The 17809-nt window shown below is 44.9% G+C and overlaps 1 protein-coding gene across 1 annotated transcript; it reads left to right on the top strand.

The window, feature by feature from the left end:
- Positions 1 to 5852: 5852 nt before the first annotated feature.
- LOC111967157 (V-type proton ATPase 116 kDa subunit a 3) lies at positions 5853 to 17118 on the top strand. The gene is made up of 23 exons (XM_023992020.3): positions 5853 to 6190; positions 10230 to 10364; positions 10572 to 10650; positions 10812 to 11056; positions 11167 to 11231; positions 11395 to 11521; positions 11622 to 11702; positions 11818 to 11973; positions 12084 to 12148; positions 12312 to 12438; positions 12539 to 12618; positions 12753 to 12960; positions 13143 to 13293; positions 13429 to 13568; positions 13694 to 13851; positions 13964 to 14054; positions 14191 to 14309; positions 14614 to 14827; positions 15057 to 15167; positions 15286 to 15372; positions 15555 to 15675; positions 15804 to 15975; positions 16110 to 17118. Exons 2-23 carry the CDS (start codon positions 10248 to 10250, stop codon positions 16201 to 16203), a joined length of 2808 nt encoding a protein of 935 aa, XP_023847788.1. The 5' UTR covers positions 5853 to 6190; positions 10230 to 10247; the 3' UTR covers positions 16204 to 17118.
- Positions 17119 to 17809: the final 691 nt, after the last annotated feature.

Below are 17809 nucleotides of genomic sequence, written 5' to 3'. Positions count from 1 at the left end.
GCCGTGGCTCGGGTGGTTGATGTCCTTGATGATCTTTTTGGCCTTCCTGTAGCATCGGGTGCAGTAGGTGTCCTGGAGGGCAAGCAGTGTGCCCCCGGTGATGAATTGGGCAGACCGCACCACCCTCTGGAGAGACCAGCGGGTGGTGTAGTTGCCGTACCAGGTGATGGTACAGCCCAACAGGATGCTCTCAATGCTGCATCTGTAAAAGTTTGTGAGGGTCTTAGAGGCCAAGCCAAATTTCTTCAGCCTCCTGAGGTTGAAGAGGCGCTGTTGCGCGGCCTTCACCACACTATCTGTGTGGGTGGAACATTTAAAATTGTCAGTGACGTGTACTCTGAGGAACTTGACGCTTTTTACCTTCTCCGCTGCGGCCCCGTCGATGTGGGCGTTCTCCCTCTGTCTCCTGAAGTCCACGATCAGTTTCTTCATTTTGTTGACGTTTAGAGGTTATTTTCCTGGCACTGCGCCACCAGGGCCCTCACCTCCATGTAGGCTGTCCTGTCATCATTGGTAATCAAATTGTATTAGTCACATGCGCCGAATACAACAGGTGTAGACCTTGCAGTAAAATGCTTATTTACGAGCCCCTAACTAGTTTCAAAAAATACTGATAAGAATAAGAGATAAAAGGAACAAGTAATTAAAGAGCAGCAGTAAAAAAATAACAGTATATACGGGGGGTGCCGGTACAGAGTCAATGGGCGGGGGCACCGGTTAGTTGAGGTAGTATGTACATGTAGGTAGAGTAAATTAAAGTGACTATGCATAGATGAAAACAGTGGCAGTGGGGAGGGGGGGGGCAATGCAAATAGTCTGGGTAGCCATTTGACTATATGTTCAGGAGTCATGGCTTTGGGTAGAAGCTGTTTAGAAGCATCTTAGGCCTAGACTTGGCGCTCCGGTACCGCTTTTCGTGCGGCAACAGAGAGAACAGTCTATGACTAGGGTGGCCGGAGTCTTTGACAATTTTTATGGCCTTCCTCTGACACCGCCTGGTATAGAGGTCCTGGATGGCAGGAAGCTTGGCCCCAGTGATGTACTGGGCCGTTCGCACTAGTCTCTGTAGTGCCTTGCGGTCGAAGGCCGAGCAATTGCCATACCAGGCAGTCATGCAAACAGTCAGGATGCTCTCGATGGTGCAGCTATAGAACCTTTTGAGGATCTGAAGACCCATGCCAAATCTTTTCAGTCTTCTGAGGGGGGATAGGTTTTGTCGTGTCTGCTTCACGACTGTCGTGGTGTGCTTGGACCATGTTAGTTTGTTGGTGATGTGGACACCAAGGAACCTGAAGCTCTCAACCTGTGAGAATGGGGGCGTGCTCGGTCCTCTTTTTCCTGTAGTCCATAATCATCTCCTTTGTCTTGATCATGTTGAGGGAGAGGTTGTTATCCTGGGACCACACGGCCAGGTCTCTGACCTCCTCCCTAAAGGCTGTCTCGTTGTCATTGATCAGGCCTACCACTGTTGTGTCATTGGCAAATTTAATGATGGTTTTGGAGTCGAGCCTGGCCGTGCAGTCATGAGTGAACAGGGAGTACTGGAGGGGACTGAGCACGCACCACTGGGGGCTCCAGTGTTGAGGATCAGCGTGGCAGATGTGTTGCTACCTACCCTCACCACCTGGGGACTGCCCGTCAGGAAGTCCAGGATCCAGTTGTAGAGGGAGGTGTTTAGTCCCAGGGTCCTTAGCTTATTGATGAGCTTTGAGGGCACTATGGTGTTGAACGCTGAGCTGTAGTCAATGAATAGCATTCTCATATAGGTGTTCCTTTTGTCCAGGTGGGAAAGGGCAGTGTGGAGTCCAATAGAGTTTGCATCATCTGTGGATCTGTTGGGCGGTATGCAAATTGGAGTTATCATAATCAGCTACTACTGTTGTGTCGTCTGCAAACTTGATGATTGAGTAGGAGGCGTGCGTGGACACGCAGTCATGGATGAACAGGGAGTACAGGAGGGGCTGAGCACGCACCCTTGTGGGGGCCCAGTGTTGAGGATAAGCATAGTGGAGGTGTGGTTTCCTACCTTCACCACCTGGGGGCGGTCTGTCAGGAAGTTCAGGACCCAATTCCACAGGGTGGGGTTCAGACACAGGGCTACGAGCTTAATGATTAGCTTGGAGGGTACTATGGTGTTGAAGGCTGAGCTGTAGTCATAGAACAGCATTTTTTATTTATTTAACCTTTATTACAATATAGCAATTAAACACTGGAGTGATAGATGTGCAGAAGATGAATGTGCAAGTAGAGATACTGGGGTGCAAAGGAGCTAAATACAGTATGGGGATGAGGTAGTTGGATGGGCTGTTTACAGATGGGCTATGTACAGGTGCAGTGATCTGTGAGCTGCTCTGACAGCTGGTGCTTAAAGTTAGTGAGGGAGATATGAGTCTCCAGCTTTAGTGATTTTTGCAGTTCGTTCCAGTCATTGGCAGCAGAGAACTGGAAGGAAATTGGCTTTGGGGGTGAGGAATTGGCTTTGGGGTTGACCAGTGAAATATAGCTGCTGGAGCGCGTGCTACGGGTGGGTGCTGCTTTGGTGACCAGTGAGCTGAGATAAGGCGGGGCTTTACCTAGCAAAGACTTGTAGATGACCTGGAGCCAGTCGGTTTGGCGACGAGTATGAAGTGAGGGCCAGCCAACGAGAGCGTACAGGTCGCAGTGGTGGGTAGTATATGGGGCTTTGGTGACAAAACGGATGGCACTGTGATAGACTGCATCCAATTTGTTGAGTAGAGTGTTGGAGGCTATTTTGTAAATGACATCACTGAAGTCGAGGATCGGTAGGATGGTCAGTTTTACGAGGGTATGTTTGGCAGAGTGTGTGAAGGATGCTTTGTTGCGAAATAGGAAGCCGGTTCTAGATGTAATTTTGGATTGGAGATGCTTAATGTGAGTCTGGAAGGAGAGTTTACAGTCTAACCAGACACCTGGGTATTTGTAGTTGTCCACATGTTCTAAGTCAGAACCGTCCAGAGTAGTGATGCTGGACGGGCGGGCAGGTGCGGGCAGGGATCGGTTGAAGAGCATGCATTTAGTTTTACTTGCATTTAAGAGCAGTTGGAGGCCACGGAAGGAGAGTTGTATGGCATTGAAGCTCGTCTGGAGGTTAGTTAACAGTGTCCAAAGATAGGCCAGAAGTATACAGAATTGTGTTGTATGCATAGAGGTGGATCAGAGAATCACCAGGAGCAAGAGCGACATCATTGATGTATACAGAGAAGAGAGTCAGCCCGAGAATTGAACCCTGTGGCACCCCCATAGAGACTGCCAGAGGTCCGGACAACAGGCCCTCCGATTTGACATACTGAACTCTATCAGAGAAGTAGTTGGTGAACCAGGCGAGGCAATCAGTTGAGAAACCAAGGCTGTTGAGTCCGCCGATAAGAATGTGGTGATTGACAGAGTCGAAAGCCTTGGCCAGGTCGATGAATACGGCTGCGCAGTATTGTCTCTTATCGATGGCGGTTATGATATCGTTTAGGACCTTGAGCGTGGCTGAGGTGCACCCATGACCAGCTCTGACACAAGATTGCATAGCAGAGAAGGTACGGTGGGATTCGAAATGGTCGGTAATCTTTGTTAACTTGGCTTTCGAAGAACTTAGAAAGGCAGGATAGGATAGATATGTCTGTAGCAGTTTGGGTCTAGTGTCTCCCCCTTTGAAGAGGGAGATGACTGCGGCAGCTTTCCAATCTTTGGCAATCTCAGACGATACGAAAAAGAGAGGTTGAACAGGCTAGTAATAGGGGTTGCAACAATTTCGGCTGATAATTGTAGAAGGAGAGGGTCCAGATTGTCTATTCCTGCTGATTTGTAGGGGTCCAGATTTTGCCGCTCTTTCAGAATATCTGTGTGGATTTGAGTGAAGGAGAAATGGGGGAGGCTTGGGCGAGTTGCTGTGGGGGGTGCAGGGCAGTTGACCGGGGTAGGGGTAGCCGGGTGGAAAGTCTGGCCAGCCATAGAAAAATGTTTATTGAAATTCTCAATTATCGTGGATTTATTGGTGGTGACAGTGTTTCCTAGCCTCAGTGCAGTGGGCAGCTGAGAGGAGGTGCTCTTATTCTCCATGGACTTTACAGTGTCCCAGATCTTTTTTGAATTTGTGCTACAGGATGCAAATTTCTGTTTGAAAAAGCTAGCCTTTGCTTTCTTAACTGCATGTGTATATTGGTTCCTAACTTCCCTGAAAAGTTGCATATGACAGGGGCTATTCAATGCTAATGCAGTACGCCACAGGATGTTTTTGTGCTGGTCAAGGGCAGTCAGGTCTGGAGTGAACCAAGGGCTATATCTGTTCCTGGTTCAAAATTTGTTGAATGGGGCATGCTTATTTAAGGTGAGGAAGGCACTTTTAAAGAATAACCAGGCATCCTCTACTGACGGGATGAGGTCAATATCCTTCCAGGATACCCGGGCCAGGTCGTTTAGAAATGCCTGATCGCTGAAGTGTTTTAGGGAGCATTTGACAGTGATGAGGGGTGGTTGTTTGACCGCAGACCCATTACGGATGCAGGCAATGAGGAAGTGATCACTGAGATCTTGGTTGAAGACAGCAGAGGTGTATTTGGAGGGCAAGTTGGTTAGGATGATATCTATGAGGGTGTCCGTGTTTACGGATTTGGGGTTGTTCCTGGTAGGTTCATTGAACATTTGTGTGAGATTGAGGGCATCAAGTTTAGATTGTAGGATGGTCGGGGTGTTAAGCATGTCCCAGTTTAGGTCACCTAGCAGCACGAGCTCTGAAGATAGATGGTGGGCAATCAATTCACATATGGTGTCCAGGGCAGAGGGTGGTCTATAGCAAGCGGTAACAGTGAAAGACTTGTTTCTGGAAAGGTGGATTTTTAAAAGTAGAAGCACGAATTGTTTGGGTACAGAGCTGGATAGAAAGACAGAACTCTGCAGGCTATCTCTGCAGTAGATTGCAGCTCCACCCCGTTTGGCAGTTCTATCTTGTCGGAAAATGTTATCGTTGGGATAGAAATTTCAGGGTTTTTGATGGTCTTCCTAAGCCAGGATTCAGACACGGCTAGGACATCCCTGTTGGCAGAGTGTGCTAAAGCAGTGAATAAAACAAATTTAGGGTGGAGGCTTCTAATGTTAACATGCATGAAACCAAGTCTTTTATGGTTACAGAAGTCAACAAATGAGAGCACCTGGGGAATGGGAGTGGAGCTAGGCACTACAGGGCCTGGATTAACCTCTACATCACCAGAGGAGGAGTAGGATAAGGGTACGGCTAAAGGTTATAAGAACTGGTCGTCTAGTACGTTCGGAACAGAGAGTAAAAGGAGCAGGTTTGAGGACGCGGCTAGGGATACAGTCTGGGCCAACAGCCTTGCGAGGATTAACACACTTAAATGTCTTACTCACGGAGGAGAGCCCAAATTCAGGGGGTTGAATACTTATCTAATCAAGATATATTAGTGTTTTATTATTCATCACTTAAATATTTTTTTCTCGTTTTGACAGTATTTTGTGCAGATCGTTGAAAAAAGGACAAATCCATGATAATCCCATTTTGTAACACAACAAAATTTGGAAAAAGTGAAGGGGTGTGAATACTTTCTGAAGGCACTGTACATGTCAGTGATTTTAGAATAGGGCTTTGCTTGAGAAATTTGGGCAGAGATGATAGGGGAAGAATATAGACGTTTTATACTATACTTGCCTGCAGGGCAGAAAATCCTAAATGTTTTTAAATGTATATTTGTCAACTGTCCACAGGCCTCTGACCTATCTCCCCCTATGCAAATAAAGTATGGGGGGAAGGTTATTTGACACTCAAAATGTATCTACCGTCACGTGAGAACAAATAACGTGACATAAAGCCAGCGAACGGGAAGTGCTCTCAGTACTTCCCAAATAATTTCACCAAAAACAGGGAGGGGTGTAATCATTTGTTCAAACCATAGCAAACGGAAAAAGTTTAGCAATGAAAACGTGAGTTTCTATTGGACACATTCTGATAGATCCCGCCCCATTTGATTCTGTTTAAGAAACGTTTTGCAACAGAATTGGCGAAATTAGTACGCTCCAGTACGGTATGTTTAGAAACTTTGTGACTTCCCGGTGAAAACAGATTTGTTTGACGCTGTTTGTTGTTCTGGTCTATCACCTTGAGCCAACTCTCACAAGCGGCCACCACAAAAGTTTTCGATTGAGCTGGACAGATTGAAGGAAACAGGTAAAGTCGTATATTTCCTACCTGCTTTCACAAAGGATAGATTCGTGTGTGGTCGGTCAACATATTTTCCTATCTACAAATGTGGACATTCTGTAGGCTAGTGGGCTATTTGAGTTGCTGACATTGGAAATATCTAGCCTAATATAAGTTAATTGATTTTTATATTGTTTCTGTGGTAACTTAGTCTAATGCAATGCATGGAAACGTTGTGGCAAAACGGGATCAACTTTGTTGTTTTTGACAGACAAGATAGGGGGCAACGTTTGCCAACTTGGATAGATACAATGTTGCAAACAACAATGTCTCGTGATTACATCTGCAACTCTCCCAGCGAAATGAATACTTTTTAATTTGATTGACGCTGGACGAATTTGCGGCTTTTTGATTTTGTGAGCCTGTTCAGGTTTGGTTTCGCTTTGCCAATCACCCTTCTAACATTTATATTAATCTACTATCTATTTAGTCATCTATTAATAGCTAGTAGTTCATCTATCAATGTCAAGATAGTTATTTTTATAAATATATTTCATGCAATTTTAAAATACTTTATGACTAGAGGCATTAGCAGAATCTTTTTTTAATCTGACGAATTATAGGGTAGGTAGCCTGCTGGACCTGACAAATGATCAATAAAAACATACAATACGAGAAGGGAAGACACAAATGGAATATGACATCCATCTAAACTGGAGGAGGAAATTGTCCAAAAACAATCTTTTAAGTGGCACTGACCCAACAATGATAGAGTGGTTGTGTGCGTGCACTAACTGGGGAAATTGCTGATGCTCTCTGTTGGTGCCAATAAAATAGACTATACTGTTGTTCACTCAGTTAAGTTGAGAATTGTTATAACTAAAAGTCAGACTATTCTTTTCATTTCCTTCTCTTTACAGCAATAACCATTTGCTTTCAAACTATGTTTTGAAATATTGCAATATGCTTGGCTGGGCCTCTACTTTTCACTGAACGCAACTCAACAATCATGTAGTTGGTCTTTGCTGCGTGCGCTGCCTTTCCTAATGACTGTCGGGCAATGCGATTTTAAAACAATCCATCATTTTTTTATTTTAAAGAAGCTAATGATCCACTGTGGCCAAATAAAGCTTTAGTAGTCTGTTTTGAATGGTTTTATAGGAAAAGGCTCATTTGAATAAATCATTTGGAGATTATTTATCTTTGTATTGAATTGTTGTGTCAATGTATTTTATTATAGGGAATATCATGGATCGTAGCCTGTATATCATGTTGTGCAATCACAGTGTTTTCATGAGACAAGTGCACGGGTCTCTTCCCTCTGTCCTATCAAGGGACACAGACCCTGTCATCTGATTCAGACTCCTCACTCCAGTTTGTTGTGCCACAGACCTAAAACTCATTGTATTGACAATCACATGTGTGCTTTAATTGATATTAACAATGATTCTGGGGGTTCTTAATGAGTAGCCATTAATCCTGGACTCTATTGGAACCCTGTTGGTATTTACAGCTTTGAAATGGCAGATGATAAGTAGGAGTGACACACACACACAGAGACTATTGTATTACCATTCTTTCTTCATGGTTATATTGCATTTTACAGACCCGCCCACTACCAGTCATCCTTGCTTCCTCTGTCCTTGTTTCCTCCATCCCTCGCCTCTTTCAAAGCACGTCGGAGGAGGAGGCCCGAGGGGGGGAACCTTCAATCCTCTCCCCCAATGTGCTTTGAGAGGGTGAGGATTTGACAGCTAGTAACATTTTTAGACAGTACATTCCTATATGTACAGTTGAAGTCGGAGGTCTACATACACTTAGGTTGGAGTCATTAAAACTTGTTTTTCAGCCACTCCACAAATGTATTGTTAACAAACTATAGTTTTGGTACGTCGGTTAGGACATCTACTGTGTGCATGACACAAGTAATTTTTCCAACAATTGTTTACAGATTATTTCACTTGTATTACAATTCCTGTATTACAATTCCAGTGGGTCAGAAGTTTACATACACTAAATTGACTGTGCCTTTTAAACAGCTTGGAAAATTCCAGAAAATGATGTCAATGCTTTAGAAGCTTCTGACTGGCTAATTGACATAATGAGTCAATTGGAGGTGTACCTGTGGATGTATTTCAAGGCCTACCTTCAAACTCAGTGCCTCTTTGCTTGACATCATGGGAAAATCTAAATAAATCAGCCAAGAGCTCAGAAAAAAATTTGTAGACCTCTACAAGTCTGGTTCATCCTTGGGAGCAATTTCCAAATGCCTGAAGGTACCACGTTCATCTGTACAAACAATAGTCTGCAAGTATGAACACCATGAGACCACGCAGCCGTCATACCGCTCAGGAAGGAGACACATTCTGTCTCCTAGAGATGAACGTACTTTGGTGCGAAAAGTACAAGATCATACTTTTTGGAGAAATGTTCTCTGGTCTGATGAAACAAAATTAGAACTGTTTGGCCATAATGACCATTGTTATGTTTGGAGGAAAAAAGGGGAGGCTTGCAAGCCAAAGAACACCTTCCCAACTGTGAAGCTCAGGGTGGCAGCATCATGTTGTGGGGGCGCTTTGCTGCAGGAGGGGCTAGTGCACTTCACAAAATAGATGGCATCATGAGGTAGGACAATTATGTGGATATTTTGAAGCAACATCTCAAGACATCAGTCAGGAAGTTAAAGCTTGGTCACAAGTGGGTCTTCCAAATTGACAATGTCCCCAAGCAGACTTCCAAAGTTGTGGCAAAATGGCTTAAGGGCAACAAAGTCAAGGTATTGGAGTGGCCATCACAAAGCCCTGACCTCAATCCTATAGAAAATTAGTGAGCAGAACTGAAAAAGCGTGTGCGAGCAAGGAGGCCTACAAACCTGACTCAGTTACACCAGCTCTGTCAGGAGGAATGGGCCAAAATTCACCCAACTTATTGTGGGAAGCTTGTGGAAGGCTACCCAAAACGTTTGACCCAAGTCAATCAATTTAAAGGCAATGCTACTAAATACTAATTGAGTGTATGTAAACTTCTGACCCACTGGGAATGTGATGAAAGAAATAAAAGTTGAAATAAATCATTCTCTCTACTATTATTCTGACATTTCACATTCTTAAAATAGTGGTGATCCTAACTGACCGAAGACAGGGAATTTTTACTAGGATTAAATGTCAGGAATTATGAATACATTTATACTCAGTTTTTGGATAAGGTGTATGTGTACTTCTGACTTCAACTGTACATATCAACCACAATTACCTTGTCCCCCTGCACATTGACTCGGTACTGGTACCCCGTGAAGTGAAGACAGAGGAAGCACGGATTTGACTGCTGGTAGGTGGCTAAAATGCAATGTAACCTTAAACAAAGCATAGTGATACAAAAGTATTAATTAAATTGTTGTGACTATCTTATCTTAAATAGACATTGAGAAATATACCTATCGGGATTGATGGATGTATTAATAGATTACTTTATAGATGAATATAATTAGATTAAGGGTGAACTGCTATTTTGAAGGAACAGGAAGTGTTTGTTTGCATTTGGTTAGTGACAGACATTCCACATTTAACCCAACCCGCTTGTGAAATTCTAAATATCAAGTGTTTTTATGTTTATATGCCAAAAACTGGAACAAACATTTTTTTAAATAAATAATCAATTGGCCAAAATGTACACGGACAATCTTGGTTCAGTCTCTCCCCAGTCTAAATGTCGATATGGTTAAACCTATTTTAGTGACCCACATCAAGGGTGGTGTATTGAGGCCTTTGCACTGACTTGTGGTCAGAGTTTAATTAGTTGTGAAGTGCAGCTTGAGTGGAAATTCCACTGTCGCAATTCATGTGACTTTTTCAGTTAGTCAGAGGGGAAGAATGCACTTTGTCTTTCCCTTATCTGCAACTGTCAGCGGTCACCTGATTTTTGAAGCAACCGCCATACACTAATATCATTCTCTCTCTTCACCTTATCCCTCACTACTTTTATCTATTCACTGTTTCTATCCTATCTCCTTTCCATCTCCCTGTCTCTTTACCTTCTTACTCTTCCCCCCTTTTCCCTCTCCCTCTAGGCCTATCTCTAGGTGGCGATGGGTTCTATGTTCCGCAGTGAGGAGGTGTGCCTGGTGCAGCTCTTCCTCCAGTCTGGTTCAGCCTACAACTGTGTCAGTGAACTGGGAGAACTGGGCCTGGTCGAGTTCAGAGATGTGAGTTCTGTTCTCCCCTGACCTCGTTTGTCTTGTATCTTCACTAAGAATGACTGTCTCAGAAACAGTAGCTGTAACTAATGTCTCTACCATCTTGCTATTAAGTTTGAAATTAGCGACATTAGCTGACGTGTAGTAATGCCTCGTGTGAATAACTGGTGAGTAACTAACTGTGTCTGTTGTACTCTTCCCTCTGTGGTGAATCAGTTGAACCCCAATGTCAACTCCTTCCAAAGGAAGTTTGTGGGGGAGGTGAGACGATGTGAGGAACTGGAGAAAACCTTCTGTAAGTATCTAGATCCCTTACTATCGGCTCCTGAAACAAGGCCGCTCATTAAAGCGATCCTAATACAAGAAAATTGTTTGACAGTTGTCTCCTATGCATTTGACTTTCTCTCCTTACATCTTTCCCTCAATCTCTCTCTTTTCATCCTTCTCTCCACTCAGCGTTCCTGGAGCAGGAGATCAATCGGTCTCTGTGGCCCCCCCTCCATGGCCCCCTCCCTTCCCCCTGCCCGACACCCTCGGCCCCCCAGCCCAGAGACCTACTCACCATTGAGGAAGAGAGTGAGAGGCTGGCCAGGGAGCTCAAAGAGGTGTCCAGGAACAGAGACAGTCTCAGAGCCCAGATGACCCAGCTCAGCCAATACAAAGGGGTTCTCACCCAGACCCACTCCCTCACCTCCTCACAGGTCAGAACTACACCACCCAGACCCACTCCCTCAGAACTACAACTACTGTTTGGATGTATTAAAGTGGAGAACTACAATCTCTTAACTATTTTCATTGTTCACTCTCACAGGGTTCGCCGCCTCCACTGGAAACAGTAGGCATATTGGAGCCTAACCGACAGGACGTCCACCTCAGGTAAACCTCATTAGTCAAAGCGATTGCCAGTGTCTTTCCACCTAACTTTTTTTTTACATTGGCTCTGGACAATGACTGATTTCCATTTTCCAGTTGGTCAACATACTCTCTGTGCCAACTTACCTCGTTTTTTAAATTTCTCCCATCCCTCTCTTGTTTGCAGTTTTGTAGCCGGTGTGGTCCACCCCTGGAAAGTCCCTTCGTTCGAGCGGTTGCTATGGCGAGCGTGCCGTGGTTACATCATCGTGGACTTCAGAGAGATGGAGGAGCAACTAGAGCTTCCTGTCACGGTGAGGAGAGGAAGAAAGGAAGAGGAGCTCTATACTAAAAGTAGAGTAGCAAGTAAGATGGTCAGTGAGTCAAATCTTCTAATATTTGATGTGATGGCAGGGGGAGATGCAGTGGACGGTGTTCCTCATATCCTACTGGGGAGATCAGATCGGACAGAAGGTCAAGAAGATCTGTGATTGGTGAGTAAACCTGTCCACTTCTCCTTCGTTGTGATATTTGACACATTGCAGTGGTTCATGTTTATGCTTGTTTAACGACCCATGTCTTTCTTGCACCTNCACCCTCGGCCCCCCAGCCCAGAGACCTACTCACCATTGAGGAAGAGAGTGAGAGGCTGGCCAGGGAGCTCAAAGAGGTGTCCAGGAACAGAGACAGTCTCAGAGCCCAGATGACCCAGCTCAGCCAATACAAAGGGGTTCTCACCCAGACCCACTCCCTCACCTCCTCACAGGTCAGAACTACACCACCCAGACCCACTCCCTCAGAACTACAACTACTGTTTGGATGTATTAAAGTGGAGAACTACAATCTCTTAACTATTTTCATTGTTCACTCTCACAGGGTTCGCCGCCTCCACTGGAAACAGTAGGCATATTGGAGCCTAACCGACAGGACGTCCACCTCAGGTAAACCTCATTAGTCAAAGCGATTGCCAGTGTCTTTCCACCTAACTTTTTTTTTACATTGGCTCTGGACAATGACTGATTTCCATTTTCCAGTTGGTCAACATACTCTCTGTGCCAACTTACCTCGTTTTTTAAATTTCTCCCATCCCTCTCTTGTTTGCAGTTTTGTAGCCGGTGTGGTCCACCCCTGGAAAGTCCCTTCGTTCGAGCGGTTGCTATGGCGAGCGTGCCGTGGTTACATCATCGTGGACTTCAGAGAGATGGAGGAGCAACTAGAGCTTCCTGTCACGGTGAGGAGAGGAAGAAAGGAAGAGGAGCTCTATACTAAAAGTAGAGTAGCAAGTAAGATGGTCAGTGAGTCAAATCTTCTAATATTTGATGTGATGGCAGGGGGAGATGCAGTGGACGGTGTTCCTCATATCCTACTGGGGAGATCAGATCGGACAGAAGGTCAAGAAGATCTGTGATTGGTGAGTAAACCTGTCCACTTCTCCTTCGTTGTGATATTTGACACATTGCAGTGGTTCATGTTTATGCTTGTTTAACGACCCATGTCTTTCTTGCACCTGTCTCTTATACACATCTAGATGTGTATAAGAGACAGGTCCCAGACAGAGCACTACCTCCAGCAGCTGTTGGTGCGTGCTGTAGCCGTGCTGCCCCAGTGGAAGGTGCGGGTCCAGAAGTCTAAGGCTGTCCAGGCTGTGCTGAACCTCTGCAGCCCCTCTGTCACCGACAAGTGTCTGATCGCTGAGGCCTGGTGTCCCGTCAGCAAGCTGCCTGAACTACAGAGTGCCCTGAGAGAAGGAGGGGTGAGGGAGGGGAAGGAAAGAGGGAAGGGGAGATTGAGTAACCAAGCAAGATGCAAGGCAACAAGAGAGGGTTGTCTTTGGTCATGCTGTTTAAACTGAGGAATGTATGTAATTTTTCAAGGTACCCCAAAAGTGTACGACTTTAAGCCCCTTCATTTTGTCTCTGGCTCTCCCCCAATCAGAGGAAGAGTGGCAGTGGGATGGACTCGTTCTACAACCGCCTCCCGTGCTCCACCCCTCCTCCCACCCTGTTCCCTACCAACTCCTTCACGGCCGGCTTCCAGAGCATCGTAGAGGCTTATGGAGTGGCCAGTTACCGTGAGGTTAACCCAGGTATCAATCAATACATGTATCACTTCAAACCGCCAACCCTTCAACAGACCAACCCAGGGAAGAACCACCTCTAGTATATGTAAATGTTCAGAAATTTGTTCTCTCGCTCAACCCTCTTATTCCCGTTCTCCATAGCCGTGTACACCATCATCACGTTCCCCTTCCTGTTTGCGGTGATGTTTGGGGACGTGGGTCACGGCCTGCTGATGTTCCTGGCTGCCCTCTGGATGGTCCTGGAGGAGAAGGACCCCAAACTCAGGAACAACACCAATGAGGTTGCACCCACAAATACGTCACACTCTTTCATACACACACTTTAAACACACTTTAAATTGAGAGGCTGACAATTATACGGATTCAGAGGAACAGTCCTAATATAAAGTCTCTGTGTGTGGTGTAGATCTGGAGGATGATGTTTGGAGGACGCTATCTGATCCTGTTGATGGGACTGTTCTCTGTCTACACTGGGGCCATCTACAATGAGTGTTTCAGCAGAGGACTCAGCCCCTTCAGCTCCGGCTGGCACGTACGACCCATGTTCGAGAGCGGAGAGTGGAGGTAAGGACACATGCCGCATCACTCACACCTGCGTAACAGCGCCACAATCCTTTTTCTGATTGTCCTGTATGTTTTAAAATATTTGAGTTCTGTATCTCTCTCTCTCGCTCAGTACAACAACTCTTAAAGAGAACAACTTCCTGTCCCTGGACCCTAACATCACTGGGGTTTTTACAGGACCCTATCCTTTTGGCATCGACCCGGTATGGAAATCCACCACACTGCCTCCTCTCTCTCTCTCCCTTCCTAATTTCTCTCTTCCTCAGTTCTCTCTCTATTTTCCCTGTGATTGTTTCCATGACTCAGTTATAATGAGTAACTGTGCTGTGTGGTCCTCAGATCTGGGGTCTGTCCAACAACCACCTGACATTCCTCAACTCCTACAAGATGAAGATGTCCGTCATCATCGGGGTGATCCACATGACCTTCGGAGTCTGTCTGTCCTTCTTCAACTACAAGTGAGGGAACATTGCGTTAGTTTGTGTGTGTGTATTGAAATGCAAGGGACTATCGCAGTAATCTACAAATTTTCTCACCGTCCCTCTCCTGCTATCACTACTCTCTCTCTCTCTCTCGCTCTACTCAAACCAATACCTTTGCCTATGCATTAATTTCTCTTATAACCTATGATTCCCTCTACCCACCCACCTCTTTGGCTATCTCTTTTCATCCCTCTCTTGGCCATCGCTCTCTCCTCCCTCCCATCTCTCTCTGCCCATCCTTCTCTCCCCCATCTCTCTTTCTTTCTCTCTCTCCCTCCAGACACTTTAACCAGTTGAGCAGTGTATTCCTGGTACTGATCCCAGAGCTGTTCTTCATGCTGTGTCTGTTTGGTTACCTGGTCTTCATGGTCATCTTCAAGTGGCTGGCCTTTGACACGGCCCACTCTAACTCCGCCCCCAGCATCCTCATCCACTTCATAGACATGTTCCTATTCACAGTGAACAAGGAAAACCCGCCCCTCTACAAAGGACAGGTGTGTGTTTTGTAGGGAAATTTCCCACTGTTTGGGACGCTTACAGTATATGTATGGAAGGGCACACAACGGGCTCACTACAAAATACTTAATTGTTTAAAGTATGCTTAATGTTTGCTGAATCCTTGAAAACATCATCTATAGGTAAACAATGGTATGGTAGCATGCTCACCCCTAAGTACAACCTGCCACTGTGGTGACGTTCTAACTCCCGCTCTCTGCACTGTAGATTGTGGTGCAGAAGGTCCTTGTGGTGCTGGCGCTGTGTTCTGTTCCAGTCCTACTGCTGGGGAAACCCATCCATCAATACATCACCCACAAGAGGAACCACTGGCACATGGTGAGCAACTTGACTCTGGCTGAGCTTTTGCTAAGTGTATTGATTTTATTGTAAGTATCTAGCATCACTTTGTTTCTTCTGTATGTGAGTTGGTCTGGTGTGATTCTGTGTCCTCTAGGCAGGAGAGAGCCGCCCCCTGTTAGATGAGAACAATTCCATCAACGCTCATCAGGGAGAGGTGGAGACGGGGAGTCACAGAGAGGAGGTGGAAAGGCGGTGTTATCACAGTGTTACCTATGCTAGCTCTATTTCTGTGTTCGCAGAGGCTTAGCTAGTGACACGCTTAGCTAGTGACACGTTTAACGTATTACTCAGTCTGACAACTTTTCAACTCCTCCCCCTCTTTAAAAAAAAATCTAATAAATATCACATTCTCTGTGTCTGTAGGAGTTTGATGCTGCTGATGTGTTCATGCACCAGGCCATCCACACCATAGAGTACTGTCTAGGCTGCATCTCCAACACAGCCTCTTACCTACGACTGTGGGCCCTGAGTCTTGCACATGCACGTGAGTCACACACACACACCCTCGTTCTCCACTGATTTGTAGTCACTCTCCGCAAACTGACTCATATTTTGAAATAGTACTAACTCGCTGTAGCTCTTAACTTGTGTGTTCCCCCTCCGTCCCTCCAGAGCTGTCAGAGGTGCTCTGGGTGATGGTGATGCGTATCGCCCTAAACGGGCAAGGCTACGTGGGATCTGTGGTCCTGTTTGTAGTCTTTTCCTTCTTTGCTGTGCTGACAGTCTCCATCCTCCTGGTCATGGAGGGCCTGTCTGCCTTCCTGCATGCCTTGCGTCTGCACTGGTAAGAGATTGGGGGATGGAGGGAGATGGTTGGGGGGAAAGACAGAATGAGTGAACGAGAGGAGTGTGTGACTGGAGGATTGGAGAAAATATATTATGTGCAATATTGTCTGTTGATTTTTCTTTCTCTCCTAGGGTGGAGTTCCAGAATAAGTTCTACAGCGGAACAGGCTACAAGCTGAACCCTTTCGCCTTCTCTTCCCTAATCCACGCCTCGTCCGCTATGTGATCAATTTATTGACCGTTTTAAATATGTTTGAATAATTAACAACCATTTGGCAATCAGTCACTTGCTCTGCACCTATCGCTCCCCCGCACATTTGAGAATGATTGCTCTCTTTTTTATCGAAAGCTTGGTGTTTTGAAGAACTTGTTCAATGTCCAAGAATGCATTGAGGACTTTGCACTGTGTTATTGATTATGTGCCCATTTCAGCATGCATGTTGTGTGATCAGAATATCTGTTGTTCCTTCTATGGACTGACCATGTGTTGCTTCCAGTAATGTACATTTTAGATAATAAATGTTTTTTTATCATTCACATTCTCTTAGTTTATCATTCTAAGCATGATTTGAAAACTGTTGTAATATCTTCATAGTGTTGTTTGGTTGAATAACTCAGGAAATGGTTGGTATTGACTTTCACACATGATGAAAGTGATCTCAAAGTCTGTAAAGATAAAGGACACCAGTTGTCTTAACACATCTGGTCTGAAAGACAAAGTAGACATGATGGCTGTGCTGCTTTTGTTATTGGTAATGTGAGCGACCCTTTATGGTACTCAACACCTCCAGTTTCTTATGTCGTATTTGGACACGGTTAATGATTATGGAAAGGAAACTTGTCAACCATGTCATTCACATTATGTCTGATATGAGCAGAGAACCATCTGAATGAAGATCAATGTTTTTCCAAAGATTAACTTGATTTGTGTGCCTTTGAACCCATCTAGTTTTCATGTTTGTAATCAGGCCTTATCTGTTCATTAGTCATTGAGACTGATCATGGAACATATTCAAGCCTTTGAACAACTGTTAGTCTGCTGCATTCTCTGTATCCTGGTTCACATCATGCTGTCTTTGTTTTTACTATCAGTGTGATAAACTCTGGCTGAAATTAAATTAAAGCTGTTTTTTTTTTCTTACAGTTGTGTGGATGTACGTTTTACTTCTTGACTTGGTATTCCTATTGTAGAAATAAGGCGAGGAGGCCATTTTCTTAAATTATGGACATGAACTAATATTGGTTTAATTTGACTATTCTATTCTCACTTCCATCTGGTAAGTGGGTTGTGGTGTAAATGTGTGTGAAGCGCAACAGGGCCTCACTGTGGCGAGGGGACACTGAACCGGATGTCAGTGATGAAAAAGGAAGTGGTCAATGTAAAGTGTAAAAGATGGCGGCACACATGTCAAGGCGAATGTTTATTGAATAATATCGACCGTAATTGGTTTCTCTTTTGAGTCGCTACAGTGGATGATCAAGTATAGTCTGAACTTTAATATATGACCACATACGGAACGAGATGGCAGTGTTGGGTGAATTAAGTCAATGTGCGAGCTGAGTGGTTCTGTAATCAACCATTATCTCAAATGGGGTAAGAAAATACTGATCTCCGTTGATGCCAAATGTGTTGTGTAAATCCTAATGTTTATGAAAATAAATTTGATTAGCATGTTCCTAAAGCTGCTCTATACTCCTACGTGCTCTTATTTTAATCCCCATCTTCTCCCTCTACAGTCCGTTGTATGAGCCAGGCGGCGCACCAACCCGAGCCCACTGTAGATAATAAAGCCATGAACCTGGAGCAAATGGCTTTAGCAGTAAAGGACAGG

This window comes from Salvelinus sp. IW2-2015, linkage group LG8 (genome assembly GCF_002910315.2).
Source record: "Salvelinus sp. IW2-2015 linkage group LG8, ASM291031v2, whole genome shotgun sequence".
Classification (NCBI taxonomy): Eukaryota; Metazoa; Chordata; class Actinopteri; order Salmoniformes; family Salmonidae; genus Salvelinus; species Salvelinus sp. IW2-2015.
This window is presented reverse-complemented; position numbering and strand designations above follow the sequence as displayed.

What these genes read in the sequence shown, in the direction of transcription:
- LOC111967157 (XM_023992020.3), top strand. Translation starts at nt 10,248, where the DNA reads ATGGGTTCTATGTTCCGCAGTGAGGAGGTGTGCCTGGTGCAGCTCTTC. An exon ending in ATCCTTTTGGCATCGACCCG is followed by an intron (nt 14,055 to 14,190) that starts GTATGGAAATCC and finishes TGTGGTCCTCAG; the next exon opens with ATCTGGGGTCTGTCCAACAA. An exon ending in CTGTCCTTCTTCAACTACAA is followed by an intron (nt 14,310 to 14,613) that starts GTGAGGGAACAT and finishes CTCTCCCTCCAG; the next exon opens with ACACTTTAACCAGTTGAGCA.